At 40.6% G+C, this 22,710-nt stretch overlaps 2 protein-coding genes across 2 annotated transcripts; both read right to left on the bottom strand.

Moving 5' to 3' along the window:
- Positions 1-8,102: 8,102 nt before the first annotated feature.
- LOC141834663 (glutamate decarboxylase-like) lies at positions 8,103-10,996 on the bottom strand. Its single transcript, XM_074721994.1, has 7 exons — positions 10,806-10,996; positions 10,508-10,712; positions 9,460-9,660; positions 9,132-9,346; positions 8,795-9,048; positions 8,652-8,704; positions 8,103-8,566 (listed from the first exon to the last, which is right to left on the bottom strand). Exons 1-7 carry the CDS (start codon positions 10,889-10,891, stop codon positions 8,144-8,146), a joined length of 1,437 nt encoding a protein of 478 aa, XP_074578095.1. The 5' UTR covers positions 10,892-10,996; the 3' UTR covers positions 8,103-8,143.
- Positions 10,997-19,030: 8,034 nt separating this feature from the next.
- On the bottom strand, positions 19,031-22,003 carry LOC141835374 (uncharacterized). The gene is made up of 4 exons (XM_074722823.1): positions 21,518-22,003; positions 21,123-21,317; positions 19,522-19,604; positions 19,031-19,289 (listed from the first exon to the last, which is right to left on the bottom strand). The coding sequence occupies exons 1-3, from the start codon at positions 21,977-21,979 to the stop codon at positions 19,524-19,526; spliced, it is 738 nt and encodes a 245-aa protein (XP_074578924.1). The 5' UTR covers positions 21,980-22,003; the 3' UTR covers positions 19,031-19,289; positions 19,522-19,523.
- Between the last annotated feature and the right edge of the window lie 707 nt (positions 22,004-22,710).

A 22,710-nucleotide genomic window follows, 5' to 3' on the forward strand; every position in this document is an offset into this window, starting at 1 on the left:
GCTCTTCATTAGTAAAGAGAATAACATCATACTATTCCTCTCCCTTTAATAGGGAGAGGAAGCGTCACCTCCACGGAGTGCACAACGTGCACTCCGTGCGTGGTGTGCGTGGTGGGCAGTTATGGTGGAGTTAACTGCCAACATCTCCCACTCGTCCAAGTGAAGCCACAAAGGCAAATGGTCACAAAGACCATTAAGAGGTATCTAGCCACGTAGACTAAATATAACCGGAATGCACAGTCACATAGACTGTAAGAACAACCAATTCATACATAGGAAAATGGTTCGTGCGACAGCAAGCACATTGAGCATTCATTGCTAAGAAAGTTGTTACACCTTACATAGCTGCTCATAGAGCGATCAATGCTAAGAAAAGTTGTTACACCTAACTTAGCCGCTCCCCAAATAGTACATAACCATTTTCTGAATGACACACAGTCATTTGTCTGATGGCTCACAGCCATCATCCAGGTGGCACATAGCCGTTCTCCAGTGATACATAAATCACTCTTCTAGTGGTACATAACCATTTCCTGGACTCATTATGTCTTGCTATTTACCTAGATTAAATAATATTTATTTACATCAATATGAACATCTCTAATCCCTCAATTTGACTATCATGTCAAGAGCATGTTTCATATCTCTAATATTCACAATCATTTCTATACATAACAGAAATGGGGTCGACCAGTGAATATTCTCAAAGTGATGTAAATATATTTAATCTTCCTTTTTAGCTTGAATCCATTCATTTTAATCAGTCGCTTTCCTAGTCATGTTCCATAGACCGAATCATCCATAGTCATAGGTTTACATGCTAAAGTAGCAGACCCTGATTAAAATTTCAAGTAAACAGCTAAATAGTCACTTAAGGCAAATGCTGAGATCAACATATAATCTCATAGGGCTCACATAGTAGAGAAGCAGGGATCCATTCTCCTACTACCCTTATTGTCGTCTTAGCACATGTGGTATGAATCACATGCTACGATGTTATTTTCTTTACGAAAAAGAACGCATGTTTTTCTCAAATCAACATCGTACAGATTTTGATTAAGACATTCCCAATGTTTAATCCTGAATCCAACACATGAATTCTTATCTGGCTACTAACAGGTTTAGTAAATGGTGGGATCATTTACTTCGATCATCAAACTTTAAATGATCTCATCTTGATTCACTTATCAAGGCGACCCCAGCTTATAGTAATGTAACAATTTTACAGCTACATAAGCCAACAGCTGCATAAGCTGAACTATAAGCACCGGTCTTACCTCTATTCATACATAACAAATAGAGATGATTGTCCATGTGAGAGGACCAATCACTACCTGCCAACATGCTCACCGAGATCTTATCTCAAGAATGTAACTCTTCACATACACTGAATAGATTATGACATTTTATGCAATCAAATTACAATATCTGATTGTCAATTAAAATATTGTTACATTCTACGAAGTCCCATAGACTTTACATGTTCATTGAATGACTCTCTAGTCATTGGCTTAGTAAAAGGATCTGCAAGCATAACTCTTGTAGGGATATACTCAAGAATCACCTTCTTTTTAGCAATAATATCCCTTACAAAATTATATTTGATAGCTATATGCTTGCCCTTGCTGTGATATTTGGGATCCTTTGAAAAAGCTATAGCAGCTTGACTGTCACAATAGACAGTAACTGGACTCCCACTGTCTTCAGCAATCTTCAGATGCTTCAGGAACCTTCTCAACCAGACTGCTTCTTGCACAGCCGCTGAACATGCCACATATTCAGCTTCCATAGTTGACAAGGCTACACAAGCCTGTTTCTTGCTGTTCCAGGAGATGGCGCCACCATTCAGCAAGAACGCATAGCCTGATGTGGATTTTCTATCATCCAGGTCCCCAGCCCAATCTGCATCTGAATAGCCCTTCAGGCTCATATCTGATCCTTGAAAACAGAGACAATAATCTGTCGTCGCCTTCAGATATCTGAAAATCCTTTTCACTGCCTTCCAGTGTCTCGGTCCTGGGTTTGACTGGAACCGGCTAACTAAGCCAACAGCATAGCTGATATCGGGACGTGTACACAACATAGTATACATTAAACTACCAATAGCACTGGCATATGGTCTTTTCTTCATTTCGGCTATTTCATTAAGAGTCTTGGGACACATACTCTTGCTCAGAACAGTACCTTTCACAATAGGTGTCTGTTCAACGTTGCAATCAGACATGCTGAAATGTTGTAACATCTTATTTATATATGACTCTTGAGACAGACCCAAAAGTCGTTTAGATCGATCCCTGATGATCTTTACTCCTAAGATGTATTCAGCTTCTCCCATATCCATTATGTCAAACTGTGATGAAAGCCACTCTTTGACTTCTATCACAAAACTTATGTCATTTCCTGCTATCAGCATATCATCAACATATAATGATAAAATGACATACTTTTCCTTTTTCCCTTTTCAGGAAAACACAATGATCCTCATTGATCATTTCGAAACCATAAGTTAAAACGACTTCGTTAAACTTTATGTTCCATTGTCTTGACGCTTGCTTTAGCCCGTATATAGACTTTCTAAGTCTACATACTTTTCCTTCTTGGCCTTCAGCAATGAAACCTTCTGGCTGAACCATATAGATTTCCTCGTCAAGCTCACCATTAAGGAAAGCAGTTTTTACATCCATTTGATGTAATTCCAAGTCATAATGCGCTACAAAAGCCAAAATAACTCGAATTGACACAAACTTCACTACAGGAGAAAATGTCTCTTCAAAATCAATACCCTCCAGTTGGGTATATCCTTTTGCAACCAAGCGAGCTTTCGGTAGGATGTGCTGTGATGCTTTGATCCTATCGTGAGGCGGGCCTACCAGGCTTTGTACCTTACGAGGAGGTAGGTAGGTGGTGCTGGTGGCTGGTCCGGAGGTAGGCAGGTGACGCCGATACCTGGTTATGAGGTAGGTCTGCGATGCCTGTGCCTTGGCCGGAGGTAGGCATGCCGGTACCTTGTCCGGAGGTAGGCATGCGATGTCGGTACCTTGTCCGGAGGTAGGCATATGATGCTGATGCCCTGTTATGAGGTGGGCGTGCCAGTACCTTGTCCGGAGGTAGGCATGCGATGTCGGTACCTTGTCCGGAGGTAGGCATATGATTAGGGGGTTGGGCATGAGGTGGTGTATTATCATTAAGGACTGACTCTCGATATGGCGGAGAGTTCAGCAGGTATATCCTTGTATATGTTACCCCCTTGTTGAGGTTTGCACTCTGCCGGCTCGTCGCTTGGTTTGGGGGACGATCTACCTACACTGATGGAAAAAAGGGGGTATCGATTAATCGATCCATCTGCTTTCCTCTTTATTTTGAGAATCCATTTATTCCCAATGGCCCTTCGGCCTGGAGGAAGATCGACTAAATCTCATACATGATTCTTTCTCATAGACTCTATCTCTTCATCCATTGTAATTTTTCACTTTTCTCTAACATTACATCCCAACGCTTCCTCAACAGATCGAGGTTCATCATCGTCAACAGGAAGTGTCATTAATGCCTCATTCTCAATATCAAACCTTTTTCGAGGTTTGATCTTACGAACACTTCTTCGTAAGTTGGGCTGTTGAGAAGTCAACTCATGACTAGACAAATTACTCCCACTCGGTTGACTAGGTTCAGGTATCCTTTGTGACACCTCTATTGTTGATAAAGTATCATCCTCTACAAATAGAGGAACTGTTTTATCAACATCACCTTTCGTTGGGAACTCAGTTTCGAGAAAAGTGACATCTCTCGACTCTATTTCGGAGAATGTTCCATCTAGATGCTCACCAATGAAAACATAACCTTTGGAGGTATCAGAATATCTAATAAAGATACATTTCTTACCCCTAGGTCCTAGTTTTCCAAATCTGTGAGAACTCTCATGAACATAGGCAGCTGACCCCCAGGGTCTCAGATTACTTAAATCTGATTTTCTGCCGGTCCAACGTTCATATGGAGTAGATGGAACTGATTTTGAAGGCACTCTGTTAAGTATATAAGCCGCTGCTAACAATGCATCTCCCCAATAGGAAATAGGCAAATTAGCTTGGGCCATCATAGACCTAACCATTTCAAGAAGAGTTCTATTTCTTCTTTCAGCAACTCCATTTTGCTGAGGAGTTCCAGGGATCGTTAGCTGTCTAATAATCCCTTTATCATTACAAATTATCTTGAACTGATCAGACAAATATTCACCTCCACGATCAGTGCGTAAAGCCTTAACCTTACGTTCCATTTGATTCTCAACTTCGTTCATATAACGAATGAAGCAATCCAATGCTTCAGATTTATGAGAAATCAAATACACGTGACCATAACGAGTGAAATCATCAATAAATGTAATGAAATAGGAAGCTCCATGTCTAGCCTTCACATTCATTGGACCACAAATATCCGAATGAATTAATTGCAATGGTGATTCAGCCCTAATAGCCTTTCCAAATGGTTTTCTAGTTGTCTTTCCAGCAAGACAATGCTCACATATAGACAAGTTAATCTTAGCCCGAGTGCCCAAGAGGCCCTCCTTAGCCAACCGATTCATCCGTTCTTGTCCTATATGTCCTAATCTAGCATGCCAAACTTCATCAGTTATATCTGCATCACTAGTAAGAGCAATGTTTGAAAAACAACCATCAATTCCACAACTGATATTTGGTTCCACATCAAGAACCATAAAACCATTCGTTAAATAACCATATCCGATTGACACTGAGTCAATCTTAAGTTCCACACACCGGCTATAAAAGTTAATACAATACCCTAAATCAAGAAGACAAGTTACAGAAACAAGATTCCTTCGAATCTCTGGAGCATACAGAACATCATGTAGAAACAATGTACTTCCACCACGAAGGTTAAGTTTGCAAGTGTCGATTCCTTTGACTTCAACTCTTGCATTGTTTCCTACATAAATCCATTTGTTGCCAGCTGGTACCCTGCGGTACTCTACATATGTAACTCGTTCCCGAGTTACATGGTTGGTTGCTCCCGAATCTATAATCCACAAAGGATAAGAATCAGCCAACAACACAGAACTAGCAACTAAATGCTCAGAAAAAGAAGACAAACTAGGAAATACCTTTTTCGGCTCAGAACATTCCCGAGCGAAGTGACCCTTTTTGCCACAGTTAAAGCAAGTCAACTTGCTTTTAGGTTTCTTCCCAGTCTTCTTTCCCTTCTTCTTGATAGGGTCTGGTCTCACTCCTGCAGTAGCAGCTTCCTTTTCTGTTTCCCTTTCCTCTCTTAAACCATTTTCTTTTCTTGGATCCAGATGATCCAGCAGAACCGGCAGCCACATAGACTTGGCCAGAAATCCTTGCGGATTCCACTCTCTCCGCCTCCAATTCCACATGGCGTGAGACATCAGTGAAAGTTTTAATACTCTCACTGTGAGTTAAAGTCTGCTTCATGGTTTCCCAAGAGTCTGGAAGGGATCGTAATAACTGCCTGAACCTGTTGTTCATCGGTCAACTCATGACCAGCAGTTTTAAGCTCCCGAATCATGTTCGACATTTCCCTGAGATGTTGAACCATTGATACATTCGGGCGCTTCTTATAGCTGTCAAACTTGATTGTCAGCTGCCGAAGCTTGCTCAGACTAACTCCACTGTATGTTTCCCTAAGGGCTACCCAGACTGCATGAGCCGAAGAATATGACTCATACTCAAATGCTAGGTCATCCACCATTGAACTAATCAAAATGCCCTTAGCAGTGGAGTCCTTCTTCTTCCATGCCTTATAGGCATCAAGATCTCGCCTGTTTTGTGCAGTAGGACCATCTACAGGTTCAACCATGACCTGATTTACAGCCTCTAGAACTTCTTGTTCCTCTAGGACATACTGTATCCTGAGGTGCCAGATTTTGTAGTTGTCCCCATTAAGTTTCTCACCCTTATTTAATTCAGCTATGATGTTCTTTGTTGCCATAACCTATCATAAATAAATAAATTATTCAGATATTCAGTGTATGTCTTTTATGTATGTAATCTCTAAATTGACTCAATGTAAATTTGATTTGGTTTACAAAATCAAGTGAGAATTACATTCTCACTCATCATTTGTATGTTCCAATCTAATTTACATTGATCTATTTTATTACATACATCCCATCTTAATGAACTTAATCATTAATTAATCATGATATTTATCATTAAATGAACTTATCATTTAAGAGTTAATTAATTATACTCATAATGAACTAATCAAAGAGTATACATTAATAAATATAAACTCATAAAATGAACATATCATTAAAATAAACATGTTGTACATTGTTAACAAATAACAAGAACTCTACTTTAAATGTTACCTATAACAATAATTAACTAGAAAACAACTCTAACAAACTAGATAAGCAACTATTACTCCCACTAGGACAAACAAAGTAATAATCCAAACATAGCCTATCTTTTTAGGTAGAGCAAACAGCATAAAATGAACATATCATTAAAATAAACATGTTGTACATTGTTAACAAATAACAAGAACTCTACTTTAAATGTTACCTATAACATTTCTACTCATAATTAACTAGAAAACAACTCTAACAAACTAGATAAGCAACTATCACTCCCACTAGGACAAACACTAGCGCAGTAATAATCCAAACATAGCCTATCTTTTTAGGCTGAACAGAAACATCTTCAGCTGGGATGCTATTTGGATGATGCAGGATACAGAATCCTGTATCGAACCCAAATATCCCACAGAAGTGTCCTCTACAGAGTCTTCATTTGGATCTTCTTCTGGATCCTCTTCACAATCTGCATAGTGAAGCAGCTCTGTGCACAACTGGGTATAAGAAATGCGCCCTTCATAGAGCCCCCATATCTGAAGTGCTACATGTCGCAGGTTTTCAGGCAATGAACGAATCAAAGCCCAAATCCTGTAGTTATCCAGAATCAAAAAATCCTGCATCTCTAGGCGCCAAAACAGTCTGTCCAATCTCCCCATGTGTCCACTAACTCCATAAGCTGGGTCATATTCTATCCACTGGATAGCTTCCCTCAGCTTATTACGCATCACATCGCGTCGAGTCATAGTGGTAATCGTCCGTGCCATCTGAAAAAATTGAAATTAATGAAGTCAGTACAAAACTGACAAACCAGCACATATACCAGCTTAATTCAATTTATACAGGCATAGAACTAACACAATAAATCAAGAAAAATAAATCTTCTTGATTTATAGGGGCTTTGTCAACTGATCCTTTGATCAGTCGATCGGCACCTTGAAGACTCAACATGACAGTGTTCCATGAGAACTAAAATATCACATAGCTCCAAGCACCCCAGGCACCTGAGCACCATGCATGATATTTAGTTTTCTCATCATCTCCAACCATGTTGACTAAGCCTATTGAGTTGTTTCTAGAGTATAAGTTGTTCAAACAACTTCTCAATTATGAGTATGGTTGACCAATGTCAACACTAACCAAGTCTAATTATTCCCCCGACGCCACGCCGCCGCCCATTAGCCGGCTCCATGCCAGCCTCGCCGGAATTAGGGGAACACGTCGCTGGCCGTGGACAGCGCCTGTGCGCTGTCGTGGGCAGCACGTGCGCTGTTGTTGCGTCTTCGCACAAGAACAGAAAAACAGAGACTGCGAGCCTGTTCGATTCCAAAAAACAAAACGGCAAACGAGGAAAACGTAACAGGTAAATCTTTCTAACTCTGCTCTGATACCAATGTTAGAAATTTGTAACTGTTATTACCTATTGTTGCGTGCCTCGCAGCTGGGATTGCTTGTGTCGGAGGAACAATCACGAGGAAAGCTCCTTAGGTTTCCACAAACCAAATCCTATCGGACTTTGGTGTTCACAGTTTCTCCGGCAGTGTCACTTCCCGTCTACTTGGACGCACACACACACAGCACAGTGGCACCTCTCACCTTTTCTCACTCTCTCCGCAGCAAGGCTTTCCTCTCCCTTTAATAGGGAGAGGAAGCATCTCCACGGAGTGCACGTTGTGCACTGCCGTGGAGTGCGTGGTGGGCAGTTACTTAAGCATGAATTGGATGTTATTTTGATTTTTGTAATTAACGAACAGAACAAGAAACAGCAAACATATATAGATTGGCATGATTGCCACCTCCAATAGCTTAATCAAATTAGCAGATCACTCGATTAGTCTTCTTGTCATTCACGAACTTCTTCCAGCTATTCACGACATTCATGGCAATACTGTTGTTCCTGTTCTTGGGTGGCAGTGCGTCCAGCTCATGCAGCACCTTCTTGATGTCGGCGACGAGGCGCTCCGCCAGCGTGCAGCTAAAGTCTTCCCGGACGACGACGCGGAGCACGATGACGTGCTGCGCGTCCGGCGGCATGGTGTAGGCCGGCACGATCCACCCGTAGCGGCGCAGCGAGTCGGACACCTCGAACTCGTCGTGGTGCGAGCGATCCTTGAGCGAGAATGCCACCAGCGGCACGCCGATGTCCTTCGACACGATGTTGAACCTCCCCGTCGCCTCCAGCCCCCTCTTCAGCACCATCGCGTTCGCCTGGCAGTTCTCAATTACGTTCTTGTAACCCTGCACAGTTCGTGATTAGTCGTAAGGAACTCGTTAATTAATATACCAAAGAAAACCACAAAAATTATATATGTTTCTTGATTACCTCAAAACCCAAGCGAATCAGTTGGTAATACTGCGCAATTACTTGGCTGGACCCTGAGAACATAAGTTAATAGATTTTACTATTAGATTGATGCATAAAATCAACATTGAACAAATGGTCCATGCTAATAAATTGATACTGGCCTTTGGAGAAGTTGAGGGTGAAGGTGGGCTGGTCAGCGCCGAGGTAGTTGATGTGGAAGATGAGCTCTTCCGGCAAGTCCTCCTTGCTCCGCCATATCACCCACCCGATGCCGGCATAAACGAGGCCATATTTGTGACCGCTCACGTTGATGCTCTTCACCAGTGGCAGCCGGAAGTCCCATTCCAGCTCGGGGTACAAGAAGGGCGCAATGAACCCGCCGCTCGCCGCATCCACATGGATAGGTGTCTCCCAACTAATTAAATGCGATGTACAATTAATTAATATGTTGAATTGTGCATGTTTCTGATCGATCAGGAGTACTAGCTAGCTTCTTACCCAGTTTTCTTGTTCTTCTCGGTTAAGAGGTTGTTGAGGAGCTTGACGTCCTCGAACTCTCCGTTGAGAGTAGAGCCGAGGATGGCAGCAACGCAAATGGTGTTCTCGTCGACAAGCTCCACTGCTTTGTGAGGGTCCATGACATAGTAGCCATCACTCAGCTTCACTTCTTTGAGCTCCACCTCGAAGTACCTTGCGAACTTCTCCCAGCAAACCTATTTTGGTCCAATACACAATTTAAAACTTGTACAGCAGCTGCGAAAACAGGAAGATAAAAATATATACATTCTGAAGCAGTTAGTGAACAAGAATAAATAAAATTAAGTACTTGGACATTGGCACCGGTGACAATGTTGGGTTTGTCACAAGGCTTGCCCTCGGCTTTTCTCTTGTTCTGCCATTTGCGCTTGAAGGCCAACCCAGCGAGCATGATGGCTTCGGAAGAGCCAACGGTTCCGACGCCTACTGCGGCCTCGGACTCGCCCAGAGGAGCGTTGAAGAGGTGGGCGATCATGTTGACGCATCGGTTCTGCATGCAAACAATTTGTATATATATATATATATATATATATATATATATGCCTAATTAGGATCTAGCTTCATCAGTCGAATGGTAGAAATTAAATTCAATGTAATTAAGTCTGGTGAGGCTAATTAATTTGGTGGTTACAGATCGATTCAGAATAACAAGTCTGGACCCAAATTTCAGGCCACTTTAAGACCTCCCCTAACAATTGACTGCCACTGAGTATCATCTTTGACGTGAAGGGTTTGATTTTTATGTACGCCTAAAAGATAAACATTTAGTGGATAGCAACATTTCTACCTATAGCTTGGTCCCTGCCATATACTTGTCTATCAAATAATTAAAACAAAAATTAATGTTTTATATAATTATCTAATAACTTAATATATTAAAATGCAACTTTACTATTTAGAAAAATCCTGAGTTGAGTCACGGTGTAGATTGGTCACACCAACTTAGGGACTATATGAGAAGCATCGAACTAATTACCTTCCCCAGCCAAGCTGCGGCGAGAAAACTATATTTTGTTTGACACACTGATATTATAAAATATATTTATTTTAAATATAATTTAAAAAGTTAACATCGAGCCTATAAACCTTCACGAGCCAGCTAATTCATGATGATATTTTAAACACCACTACCGACAGTATTGAATCGCATCAATTTAGATCAACAACTACACTGGGAGCCGAGATTCAGCAAACCTATAACCTGAGTTGTAAAACGTATCAGCTATTAAATTGGAAGAAAAAGTCCTTCCAAAATCAACTTCTATGGACTGATCCACTAGATCACCTGTAAAATTTATATATCAAAAGAAAAAATAATTAGAAGGTAATTCAAGAACCTGGAGCTCAGTGGTGACGGGGTACTCATCCATGTCGACATAGTTCTTGTTGATGGATGCTACGATGAGCTTATCGCACTCTGGCTCCATCCACGTCGTCACGAACGACGCCAGGTTCAGCCGCGGGTTCCCGTCCAGCATCAGCTCGTCGTTGATGATCTGGTACGCCGCCTCCTTCGGTATCGACTGCTCCGGCATCCGAAACCTACAAAATCAAATAGAATCGTGTGTGTATGGATCTGCAGCGCCCAGGGCGAGTGAGAAATGAAGGCGTGTTTGAACACCGAGGGCAACGGACCTCGGTAAGGAAGTTTGGACGTAGCGCGAGGCGAAGGTGGACTGGATCGACGCGTCCGTCTCCGATGCGATCCTCGACAGCACCATGGCCGCTAGACTGAGTTGTCTTCCTCGTTCTCGGCTGGGATGATCGAAATGAGGAAGTGGAAGCTGATCGAGGAGGAGAGAGAGTTTTCTACTTTGACATGAGAGGTCTACTCTCTCTTTCATAATTTTAGAAGAAAAGAAAAACACAAAAAGAGAGAGAGAGAGGGACCGCCACGTGAGGTGGGCCAACATGTTTCTTTCATTGGAAGGAATGGAGAGGGAATGGTGGCCAAGTGTTTTTTTTTTTCTTTTTTTTCAAGTCAAGTTTTGTATGCCTGTTTCTAGTAGAAAAAAAAAACGTTTGATATGTTCCCAATAATTTTTTAATTGTGCATTTGGTTTAGGGTGGCCGGCAGAGTGCGATTGACATTTGACGAGGAAAAAAGAGGCAGAGAACGGTTCCAAACACCTTCCTTGGAAGATTGTAACCGAAAAAAATAAATCTACATTGTTTGCCTTATTGTGTCGCAATCAAGCAATTAATATATATATATCAAATTCAAAAGTACCACATATATATATATATATATATATATATATATATATATATATATATATATATATATATATATATATATATATATATATATATATATATATATATTTTATGTATCTAGATTTTTACTGATCTAATTATTTTTGAGTAATGATTCTTTGTAAGAAAATACAGTAGAAAAATGCAGCAGGACAGACACATTGGGCTGAGTCTCACTTGCATGCAGGTGGGCCCCATTGTCATGTCTGTGTTTGTCTTACTGTATTTTCCTGTTGAATTTTCATACAGAGAATTATTACTCATTATTTTTAGAGGTAAATGGTTCTCTCTTGATTCATCAAATAAATAAATTCAAAAGTACTTATGATAGTGCCCTGACAACCTACCTCCACAATCGATCTGTGTAAGGACCATGCTCCACTTGTTTGTGCAAGAACGTGGTCTTCTAACATGGCCGCTCTGCCATGTGAGAGCCGCTCAACTTCACCTAAGTAATTGTATTTCGTGTTGTTTCTGACAGCCGCTCCACCCAAGTAGAGGATGTCTACTCCAATTGAGGGTCGAAACATGATGTTCTATGAATCTACTAATTGCCTTACCGCACCGTATGGGTCGGGGGCAACAATTAATAAAGTTATGTACCTACAAATCATCAATATGCACCAAGGCAAGTGGGAACCATCATCAATGCTCGTTTCAAAATGTCAACCCCACACTTGGTCGGACGTGACTTCTCCACGGGTGGTCCCAAAATCCTGAACGGACAAGTAAAACTGGAGAATTTTTCCCGGGAAACAATAACGGAATGATCCTTGGTGGTTAAACCCTTAACGTGCAATAATGGAGCATAACATATAAAGTAATTCTTTAATTAAACTAGAATAAATAAAATTATTGTTTTAAAAAATATTATTATATAAGTTAAACCGCTCGTTAACATATTGTCTAATAAAAAAATCTATTCTCATATATCTCAGGATAATTTTTTAAATTCAAATTAGCACTGAGATAAAATTTTTCATAAGCAATTGCACTTTTCATTGTGGAATTAATATTATATTAATAAATTATACAACAATAATAGAGTGAGGGTTTTCCAAGAAAAATTATTTAAAATGTCATATATTTTAGATATTAGTCAATTAATAATTTGATTTGTTGTTGGATGTATTGACTTTGTTGATCCAACAATTGAGGTCGGTCAATAATTAGTTTGATAAAGAGTCGATGATTTGAATGGGTGGAGCTCGCATATGGTGACATGAATTTTATTCTAATTATCTTTTCGGATATCGACACCCTCTTCGAGTAATCTTATCCTTGTGGATGAGAGTATTAAAGTCGAAGTTTTTTCTTGAAGATGATATTACTATGTTCAAATACTTATGCTTTATTAATAATCATCTCTCAAAATATAATGACAAACAATTTGAAATAACAACTCTGGCGAACTTTTAAAATCTTAAAAGATCTTACGAGGGTAGAGAGAAAAGAGAGTTCAAGATTTTAAAATTTGAAATTGAATTGAGTGATTTAAACCAAGAGTGGAGTTCCTCTGGTTATTCTAAAGAGTGTGTTTTTAAGAGGTAAAAGACATGGAGTCTATCTTTTAAAATATCATTAACTTAATAATTAATCAATTGTTACCGTACGCCAATTAATTATTTATTTAATTAAATTTGTGGCCGCAAACATTAATTAATCATTTAATCTTTTCATTAATCAATCAATCAATTAATATATCTATTAATTAATCTTGATTCATTAATTAATTATTTACAGTCAAATTTTATAAATTAATTTTGATTCTTTGTGTCTCAATGGTTTAAGAATTGATATTTATACCTACTCAAATTAGCATTTTATATAATCACATCCATGAATTCAACTTCTACGAGCTAATACTTTTATCTGATTATACCGAATTAATTCTTCATTACTCGAATAATCTTAGATATTAATTTCTCAATCATTTAAGAAATTAATTTATAACTATTTACTCATGAAATAGCGGTCCTACCTATTCAATTTATTAATTATTAAAATTAATTTTCTAATAATTATTTGAGAGAAAATATATTTATACTATTTTGGTAAAAGAAACATGTAGATTATTTTATCTATGATTAATTTTGGTTGATAATCGACATGTGAAATTATCGATGGAAAATGTTTTTATATTATTCCATCCAACAAGCGGAGCGTGAAACATATTTTGTTCCTACACTTATAGCTGTCATGATTGACATATTTCTGTCATGATTGACATATAAAATTATCCAAGAGATATTATTAAAAATGTTCTGTTATATAAATACTTTCATCATGGATTACAGCATAAATATATTGTTATATAAATATATTTATATCATTTATATTTTATTTCAGAATGAATATTATATCAATTCCTGCCCTTTTTCTCACAAGAGTGGAACTAAATTATATTCAATTTACACAATGACCATTAAAAACTCAAAGTTAATTATCTCAAAAAAAGGAAAAATAAAAAAAATCTTAATTATTAGAATTGTTTATATATATATATATATATATATATATATATATATATATATATATATATATATATATATATATATATATGATATCCTGCGCGAGTGATTTGCGCGATCCGTCCGCGACATCTGACGTGGCGAGAAGTTTCACTGTGCATCGTCCACCATGGCCGCCGAAACGAAGGAAACCCTACAAAATCCCGCCTCTCCCAAATCGCGCGGCCAAACCTCAAAATCGCCACGCTTCCCTCGCCCTCGTCTGCTCTCCATGGCAATTCTGAGATCCCAAAATCGGCCTCCTACGCTCGAAAGCCTTCCCGATTCTGCTCCGCTTCCTTTGTGGCCTGCGGAGTTTGTATCCCCGTCACCGTCGGCCCTCCTGCATGTCGTCCGTCGCTCAAACCCTAGCAGCATTTTATTAACCTTATCTGCTAATTTAAGGTAATAATTAAGCCATAAAAGTGCACCATGCCTACATCAACCATAGCAAAAAATTATAAAGAATGACAAGATATTATAGAGAATCAAGAAAGCATACAGCGTAGTGTGGATAATGTTGAGCTTCTCCTCTATGACCAACGGAATGCCGAACTCAGATGAGGGCTTCCACCATTTGAATAAGGGAGGGCGAGTGGAGGTTGATATTCTGCTTTTGAGTACCGAGCCAGCCGATTAACCTTTCAAAGAAAAATTGACAATTGACATAATTTACCAGAAATTGAAAGAAATCGAAGAGAGAAGACATGGAACATAAGATTGGAACAGAAGTATTTCTGTCCAAACATAAAAATAACAAAAGAATGGAACTACGAAGAGGAGTTGGCCGACGAAGGCACGGGGGGCAGCTTTTTCTCGCGGGGAATGGACGCCGACGGCTCACAGAGATTGTGTCGCGGCGGCGCGGCGTCTAGTACCGGCTAGGGAAGGTAGGGACCTTCGAAGATGAGTCGGCCGACGAAGGCACGGGGGGCGGCGTCTTCTCGCGGCAAATGGACGCCGACGGCTCGCAGAGATTGCGTGGTGGCGGCGTCTTCTCGCGGCGTCTGGTACCAGCTAGGGAAGGTAGGGATCCAATCGCGATTTTCGCCCGACGCCGTGGAGCAGATGAAGATTCAGCCGCGCGATTTTGGGATTTTGGAAAACGCGGGATGAAAGTTTGGTTTTTGCTAGCGCCACGCTGTCCACGGAGATGAACAGTGAAACTCCTCACCACATCGGATGTCGTGCAGCAGTCGCGCAAAACACTCGCGCAGGATATCAATCCTGTATATATATATATATATATATATATATATATATATATAGAGGAATGATATGCCGCGCGACAAATGCCGCGCGACTCCTCCGCGACAGCCGACCTCCTCTCATTCATCGTCGCCGTTCGTCGCCGTCCGATCACCGTTGGCCGCAATTTCGGACTCGTTGGAATCACAACTCGACGGCGCACACATTGGCATCGGATTCCGGCCGGATTGTGGCCGGAATCCGGCCGGAATCCGGCCAGAAACGCGACAGAGGCGCTGTTGGCCGATTCCGGCGGAAATCGGCCGGTCTCCGGCCGTGATTCGGCCGGAATCCGGCCGATTTCGGCCGGAATCGCCCAACAGAGGCTCTGTCACGTTTCTGGCCGGATTTCGGCCGGATTCCGGCCACAATCCGGCGGGAATCTGGGTCCGGCCGGAGCGCCGGCGAGTTGGCCTTCCAACGCATCCGGTCCGGCGGCCGTTGGTGGTCGGACGACGGTGAACAGCGGCGGAGAAGCAGCGAACGTCGGAGGAGTCGCGGACGGTTGCGCGGGATATGTCGCGCGGCATATCAAAACCGTATATATATATATAAAGCTAAAATAACAGTTCGGTCATATTTCTTATTATATTGATCTAAAATGTACCAAATTTAAAAACAAATTAATGCATAAAATAATTAAAAGAACTCCAAGCAACATAATAGAGGGTTACATTTGAAACTTAGGCAATTTAAATTCATATAGTAATTTTGATTAAAATTGTTATATAAATTTAAACTTGTTAAAATTGAAAAACAAAGTTAGAATGGTTATAGGGAACATAACATACGAGGGTTATTTTAAAAATTGGGTTAGATCCATATAATTAATAATTTTGATCAAGACAACTACTTTTCAAACAACTTTAATCAATGTCGTCTTTACATAGTGGCTTACACTACTATTGTCGATCAGATTAGGTGTCACTTTGTGGTTTGAATATAAGGAATCTTGCACTCAATGAGAAACCTATAGCCTTTAAGTGAAAGGTACTTTCGGAAAAATACTGGTAGATATTCTTTACTTCACGAATCCCTCATGGACTGAGGCTCTACGCATGCTAGCTAGTAGTTGGTTCTAAATTTGAAAGACATTCTAAGGTGAAAGATTTTATTTTCCTGATATTAGGTTCAAAATTCGTAACGACGAAACAGGTTCCCATGTTTAGATAAATTAATGGAATGTCTTTGTAGGATCTACAAGAACTGATCTTCCTCGAAGTATGACCAGAGTCCAGAGATAACTTATATACATCTATCTTAACAATGGATTTGCATTATAGGTTCCCTAGCTATCTCGAATTCTTACTTTGTCTATCACACATCATGAATCAAGGTGCTGGCCTGGATCACTCTTTACAACTAGCGAAATGTCAAAATTATTCTTGCAAGGTAAGAAAGGAAATCTTTTAGAAGATGATTAATGTGGCTTTTTGTGCACAAGCATAGGAGATCATGTTCATGTAGTTGTTGCAGTGCCCGCCCAAAGCTCGAAACGAAATTGAAAACCTTTTTTAGTGCCACAGTTTATCGATGTCAGTTTCTTCTTTAAAGGCAAACCTTTAACAATCTGCTAATTAAGCTTCACTCTCAACAGTATGGGGGAGAAGGAAATGAACATAAGTCTTCAATATTGTTATGTTCCTCTTTTAAAGAACTTTTCAATAAAATATAATTATTAAATTAAAAAATTTCTTTTATAATACATGATCAATTAACAATTTTTTTATTAATATGTCAATTAACCGAGCATCCTAATACCTTTATAAATTGTATCCCTCATAAATAAATCATTAATTAAGAAATTTTATTTCTTTGCATATTTTCTCTTTTCTAGTTTGGTTACCCTTTTCTAACATGGTATGAGAGTTACTATTTCTCAATTTTTTTTATCATCGTTTTATAGTAGTTTTTCTTTTATCACCACCGCAAGTGGACATATTATTTCTTCTCTTCCTTTATCATCGTCCCCCCCCCCTCGTTTCATTTATTTTTTCCTTTTGCTTCTATTTTTAATGTTGAATACTCGACATAGATGTCAAATTTATCTTAGAATTGAGCATATTGGTACTCAATGTCTTAGACGATTTAATATAAATTTTGTTGATGGTCCTACAATTTTAAGGCAATCGACTATTCCACATTGTTTCGGCCAAAAACCGACGACAGTCAACCCACGGGTCAAGAAGATGCCACATCCACTGATGTGGGTCCGGATGCGAGGGGAACCTGCAGGATGAACACGAACGAACGGATTAGCTGGTGCCGGGGGATCCCGGCAGGCCACTCCGACGCTCAAGTCAGTTTCCGGCGAAGAGAATAGTGGAAGGAAAAGCAGTTGTAGTAGTTCGAATGCAAGAGATTCGGATCCTTTGTTCATACCTGCGTGCGAAGTAATATACCTTCGAAGAGAACATTCCATCTGACAACAGGGACAGGCTGTGAAGGCATCCGAGGGGACCAAGCCTGAACGTGTCTGACATTTGCACAGATAGGGGAGGCATCTAGGAAACAGTAGTGATACTCCTATACCTGTACTGCGGCGATGATGTCATACATCACCTTTGTCGTTTAGCTGTAAATAGAAAGGTAGCTGCCAGAATAGTATGGAATATGGGGACGTGGGTGCAACCTTTCCTTGCATGGCTGTTCGCACGCTTGACTGTCGGTATTGAAGGAAGACTTGAGCATGGGTTGATGTCAGAGTGGGAAGAGATATCCGGGACCAGTGAGGATTGGGCTTAACCGGGTGAGAGGAATAGGGTAAGTAGCCGGGCTACCTGAGTAGACTGAGCATCATACATGTGTTAATTATGGAAGCCCGGGCAAAGGGGGCTTATAACAACCATGCGGAGCGTCGATCAGGACATAAGGTGGCCAGGCGAGGCGCTTGTCGGGTTTGGTTTAGGTTTACTGATATGAGCTTGGGGATGAAGTACCCAGGAAATGACATACGAGAGTGAGGTTGACCTGAGCATAGCTAAGGATGCACTACCCAGATCATAGTGGTAAAGGCCCAATCTGGTCAGGCGAGAAGTAACGGCCTATGGCCGGGCCAGCCAAGTGTTGTGGCGGGATGGCCGGGCGAGATGCCGGGTTCGGCTAAGGGGAAGGGTTAATACAAGCGGTAACCAGAACTGCCCGGGAGACACTCCAGTAATGTCAGGTATCCTCGGGCCAAGCTATAACTGTGTTGTCCCGGGAAGACCGGTGAAAGGCCGGTGTTGGTCGAGCAAGATAATGTCGGAACTTCTAGCGATGATGGTCTACCCGGGGAGACCGAGGGCCGGGGCCCACGGCCCGGGTAAGTTCCCTGGGCCCTTTAGGTTCCTGTCTTCGGGGCCGGGATGGTGGACCCGGAGGATGGCCCACTACAACAAAAATGACTTTCCGCAGCGCGCAAATATGCTATCCGCAGCGCACATCGCACGCTGCACAGTTGCAAGCTGTTAAAAGTCGTTAGGCATCCGCAGCGCGCAATGCACGCCGCGGATGATCGCATCCGCAGCGCACAATGCACGCTGCGGATGTGAGCTTCCGCAGCGCGCAATGCGCGCCGCGGATGTGATCATCCGCGGCGTGCATTGCGCGCTGCGGATGTGAGCTTCCACAGCGCGCAATGTACGCTGCGGATGTGATCAATCGCAGCGCGCAATGTGCGCTGTGGATAAAATAAAATAATTAAACCATTCAAATCACAATTATAAACTCAAAACTCAAATAATTAATAACATAAATACCACACACAAATACCATATAAAATTACACATTTATAATCCAACGATTATATATAACATTCACATCTGATGTATATATAACATTCACATCTGATTATATAACATTCACATTTATAATCCAACAATTATATATCTTGAAGATAAAGAAAAACAGAAAACACGTGAGGTTATGTGTATATATGTGCTGATACTTAGCACATATATACTTGTTGACTGGAAGAGCTTTCTTGCTGATGAATCTATCCTTGTTGATGAATCTCTGCGAAAATACAGAGTCTCTGCGAAGGAACATCTTGCTGATGAATCTCTTTCAAAACTGCTTGTATGTTGTCTCGTGTCTGGCAAAACAGGTTTACGTTGTCCCGTATCTGCAATAGGGAACAAACACTTGGTTATGCTTGGATTCATTATACCCAAATCTGGAATCTGTAATCTGTAATCTGTAATCATGTCTATAGATAGAAGTTGAGGCTAGACAATTTTGCAGAAAATTAATAATCCAATACAACAAAGGCAATGTTCACCAAAGCATTAATAAGTCCACTTTGCTATAAGTTGGAAAATAATTATACAAAAGTGAAACATAGATTATAAACATACCTTTAAGTTAGTAAAGTTTGCTGATATTTTAGTGAAGGCCTCTGTGTTACTTTCAAGAAGCTCTCCTGTTCGACCACCAATATCTGTGCAAGAAAAAAAAGTTTTACAAGTAAAATCAATAGAAAGATCACATTCCTCGTGAAGCTACATTGCTTGAAGTTAATATATTAGTCCAAATAATGGCAATCACCTATTCTACTAAATTTAATGTCCAAAATTAGATAATTATCATCATCTTCAAAGCATGTTTGTCCAAACTAGCTTAGATACATCGATGTTGTCTCTCCATTGACGTCTACTAATATTAGATCAAGTAAATCTCATGATTTTGTTTTTGGATTTTATCCAAAATGCCTCATACTAATGGAGATATCTTCCATCTTATAAACTCATACTCTTCTACATATATTTCTAATGTGGGACTTTGATTGTAATCCCAATACACTTCTCACCCAACTTCGCTTGGTATGCATGAATCCAATAATAAATTTTGGCCTTTGATATCTTGGAGGAAAAAAGTAACTCGGTCTTTTGAGAAAGTGCATTGCCTCTTTTATTATTTATGTATCACTATACTAGTTTCTGTATGAAAAAAATATTGAATAGTTTCAACTTCCACCATCAATCTTCCACATCCATGGTACGACCTCAAAACTATAGTTTCATTACAGCATTTCAAAGTTTATCCTACTATACTTATTTCATTCTATGCTAATATGACAACTACAAAGAATAGAAGAATCCTACAAATTAGAGTAGATGTGAAATAGATCTAAATTCAAGCACAATAGTCAAAAAATGGTCATCTGAAATTATTTCTGTTTTGTGGCGGGGAATTGCAATAGTTTAAACTTCACAACCATATTATTGGAAGAACCAAAAAATATGTTTGCTAAAAGCATTAGAGCTTGAGTGTGTTTGTACTTCACATCCAAAGCAATGATATAATATGTTGTCCATCGATTGTTCAATGCCGAACAAAAAGGGAAATATGTTGCACATTTATCCTAGATTCTCATAATTAATGCAATAAGAACAATATTTCAAAAGAAAACATCATTTTTATTTTTAAATACGAATTTGAGATCTATCTTTTTTCAGTAGTTCTTTTAATTATACTTTTTGTGGTGCCCTACCAAAAAGAAAAACCTAGTTCTTCCATAGTCCATATAATGTGCAAGGAATCAACATTTCAACCCAGCAAGCATCTTGATCTGTGAAACCTTCTGAAAGCTTTTTTTCTATAGGAACTGCAGAAAGATCAATGTCCTTTGAATAGAAAACAGGTTTCAGTAACCTGATACATCTTATGATGAGACAACCAAGCTACATAAGCAACAAGAGAGAACTTAAAGAAAACATTGAACCATGATCTTCTACAAGTACACTTCATTGCTCATTATTTGGCATACTAAATGGAACTCGTCCAAATGGTTAAATGTCAAGTTACAAGACAAACCAAAGTACTTAAGGTTACCAGAGCAAAACAGAAGATAATATTGGATGCATACCACAAGCGCATGATTTTATTTTCCAAACACCAAAACTAGAAAGGTAAATTCAACAATGTGTAACGCATTAACAAGATACGAACATCCAACCTTTTGTTTTGCACTTGCTCCAAAAGTTAATTGGTTAGGTTCCCCACCAGACAGATTCAAAACGTGGAGTTCATCATCTCTGACATATGCGAGCTTGCTTCCATCTGGTGATAGATGCGGGTCAATGATTGGCGAACCAGCACAACATGTCAGCTTGAGCTCTGACTCTGAGCCTGATATTTCCTGGAAATATACCTGATGAAACAGATAATGATCACTTGATATCTCTGTCTCAAAGAAGAAAGTTTAAGGTCAGCCAGTTCAGCAGCAAATAGGATAACTACTTCTGATGAAGCATTTTAATGATCAAACCGAAACTACTTCAAATACAATCGGCCTACTAGCTGAATTTCAACACTAGCCAATCAAATCAAGAAATAGGGCAGAGCACAGACCCCATTTGGCAATGGCACCATGATAGTGGGCTTCCCTGGAGGAAAGCAAGAAGAGGACGCTGACCTCGCCTTCCATTCGTACCTCGTGACACCCAATCCCCTCTCCCTTGACCTCTCCCGCCTCAGCTTCTCTTCAGCCGAGAGATTATTCTCGTCGAGACCGCCTCCATCAGGTGGGCTAAACACCAGCTCTTGCCGCCGCGAAGCAACGTCAAAGACGAAGACTTTACGATGGAGGGTACCATCGGGGCTAAAGAGATAGGAGATCAGGCGCCCATCAGGGCTGAAGCTGATGGAGGAGGGGGCAACGTATCCCGGCAGCGGGTACTGGAAGATCTCCTCCACAGGAAAGAGGAAGGAGTCTTCGTTGAAATCAGCAGGGGGCATCTTTGCTTCGCAGTGGCGCGGCTTCTTCGCAAAAGTCTCCTTGTCGCCGTCCTCCGCGGCCGCGCTGTCCTGCATCAAGGAGGGCAGCTACGCAGGCGGAGGAAGGGCCGGGAGGGCCGCCGGACCAAGAAGGAGCTGCCGGACGGCGAACCCTAGGACGGCGTCGTGCGCGAAGGCGAGTTGGCGTTGGATCGTGGCACGCAGCGGTGGAAGAGGGCAAGGGGAAGGAGAATCGCAGAGTCCTGGGTGAAACATTAGGGCAGCGCGGAGGATGAGTTATAATATCGCGCTTAATTTACAGTATTTAAAAAAAAAGAAAATAAAATTAATTTTAACAGCGTACAATATGCGCTGTCAAAAATAATTTTAACGGCGCACAGTGTGCGCTGTTAAAAGGATTTTTAACAGCGTATTATTGTTGCACGCTGCGGTTGATAAAAATATGATATTATCCGCAGCGCATTTTATTGGGCGCGCTGTTAAAGCAACTATTAACGGCGCACCTATGATGTGCGCTGCGGATGACGCGCTGCGGAAAGTCATTTTTGTTGTAGTGTCCGCAATGAGGCCTTGTTGTACCGTACCGGGTTGAGTCCGGCCAACATCCCGCTAGGGGATACTCTGTATAAGTGCGGCATGGGTATTTTAGGATGATAATGCCTTATTGCACGACTGATGCTATATTACCTTGCAGACCGAGTTATATCGGAGCATTCTACTAACGAGGTCATAAAGTGGGAGCTGGCCCACCCAAACAATCTTCGAGTGGAAGGGGATCCCGTGGGGATTCTTGGTTCAAGATACCT

Source organism: Curcuma longa, chromosome 9 (genome assembly GCF_044706935.1).
Source record: "Curcuma longa cultivar G26 ecotype Majalengka, Jawa Barat chromosome 9, ITB_CL_G26_1.1, whole genome shotgun sequence".
In the NCBI taxonomy this organism is placed as follows: Eukaryota; Viridiplantae; Streptophyta; class Magnoliopsida; order Zingiberales; family Zingiberaceae; genus Curcuma; species Curcuma longa.

Excerpts from the sequence above, each read along its gene's own strand:
- LOC141834663 (XM_074721994.1), bottom strand. The coding sequence starts at position 10,891 with ATGGTGCTGTCGAGGATCGCATCGGAGACGGACGCGTCGATCCAGTCC. Across the intron at positions 9,661-10,507 it reads CCGTCACCACTGAGCTCCAG|AACCGATGCGTCAACATGAT; the intron begins GTTCTTGAATTA and ends GTTTGCATGCAG. Across the intron at positions 9,049-9,131 it reads GAGAAGAACAAGAAAACTGG|TTGGGAGACACCTATCCATG; the intron begins GTAAGAAGCTAG and ends GCATTTAATTAG.
- LOC141835374 (XM_074722823.1), bottom strand. The coding sequence starts at position 21,979 with ATGCAGGACAGCGCGGCCGCGGAGGACGGCGACAAGGAGACTTTTGCG. Across the intron at positions 21,318-21,517 it reads TGGTGCCATTGCCAAATGGG|GTATATTTCCAGGAAATATC; the intron begins GTCTGTGCTCTG and ends CTGTTTCATCAG. Across the intron at positions 19,605-21,122 it reads GAGCAAGTGCAAAACAAAAG|ATATTGGTGGTCGAACAGGA; the intron begins GTTGGATGTTCG and ends TTTCTTGCACAG.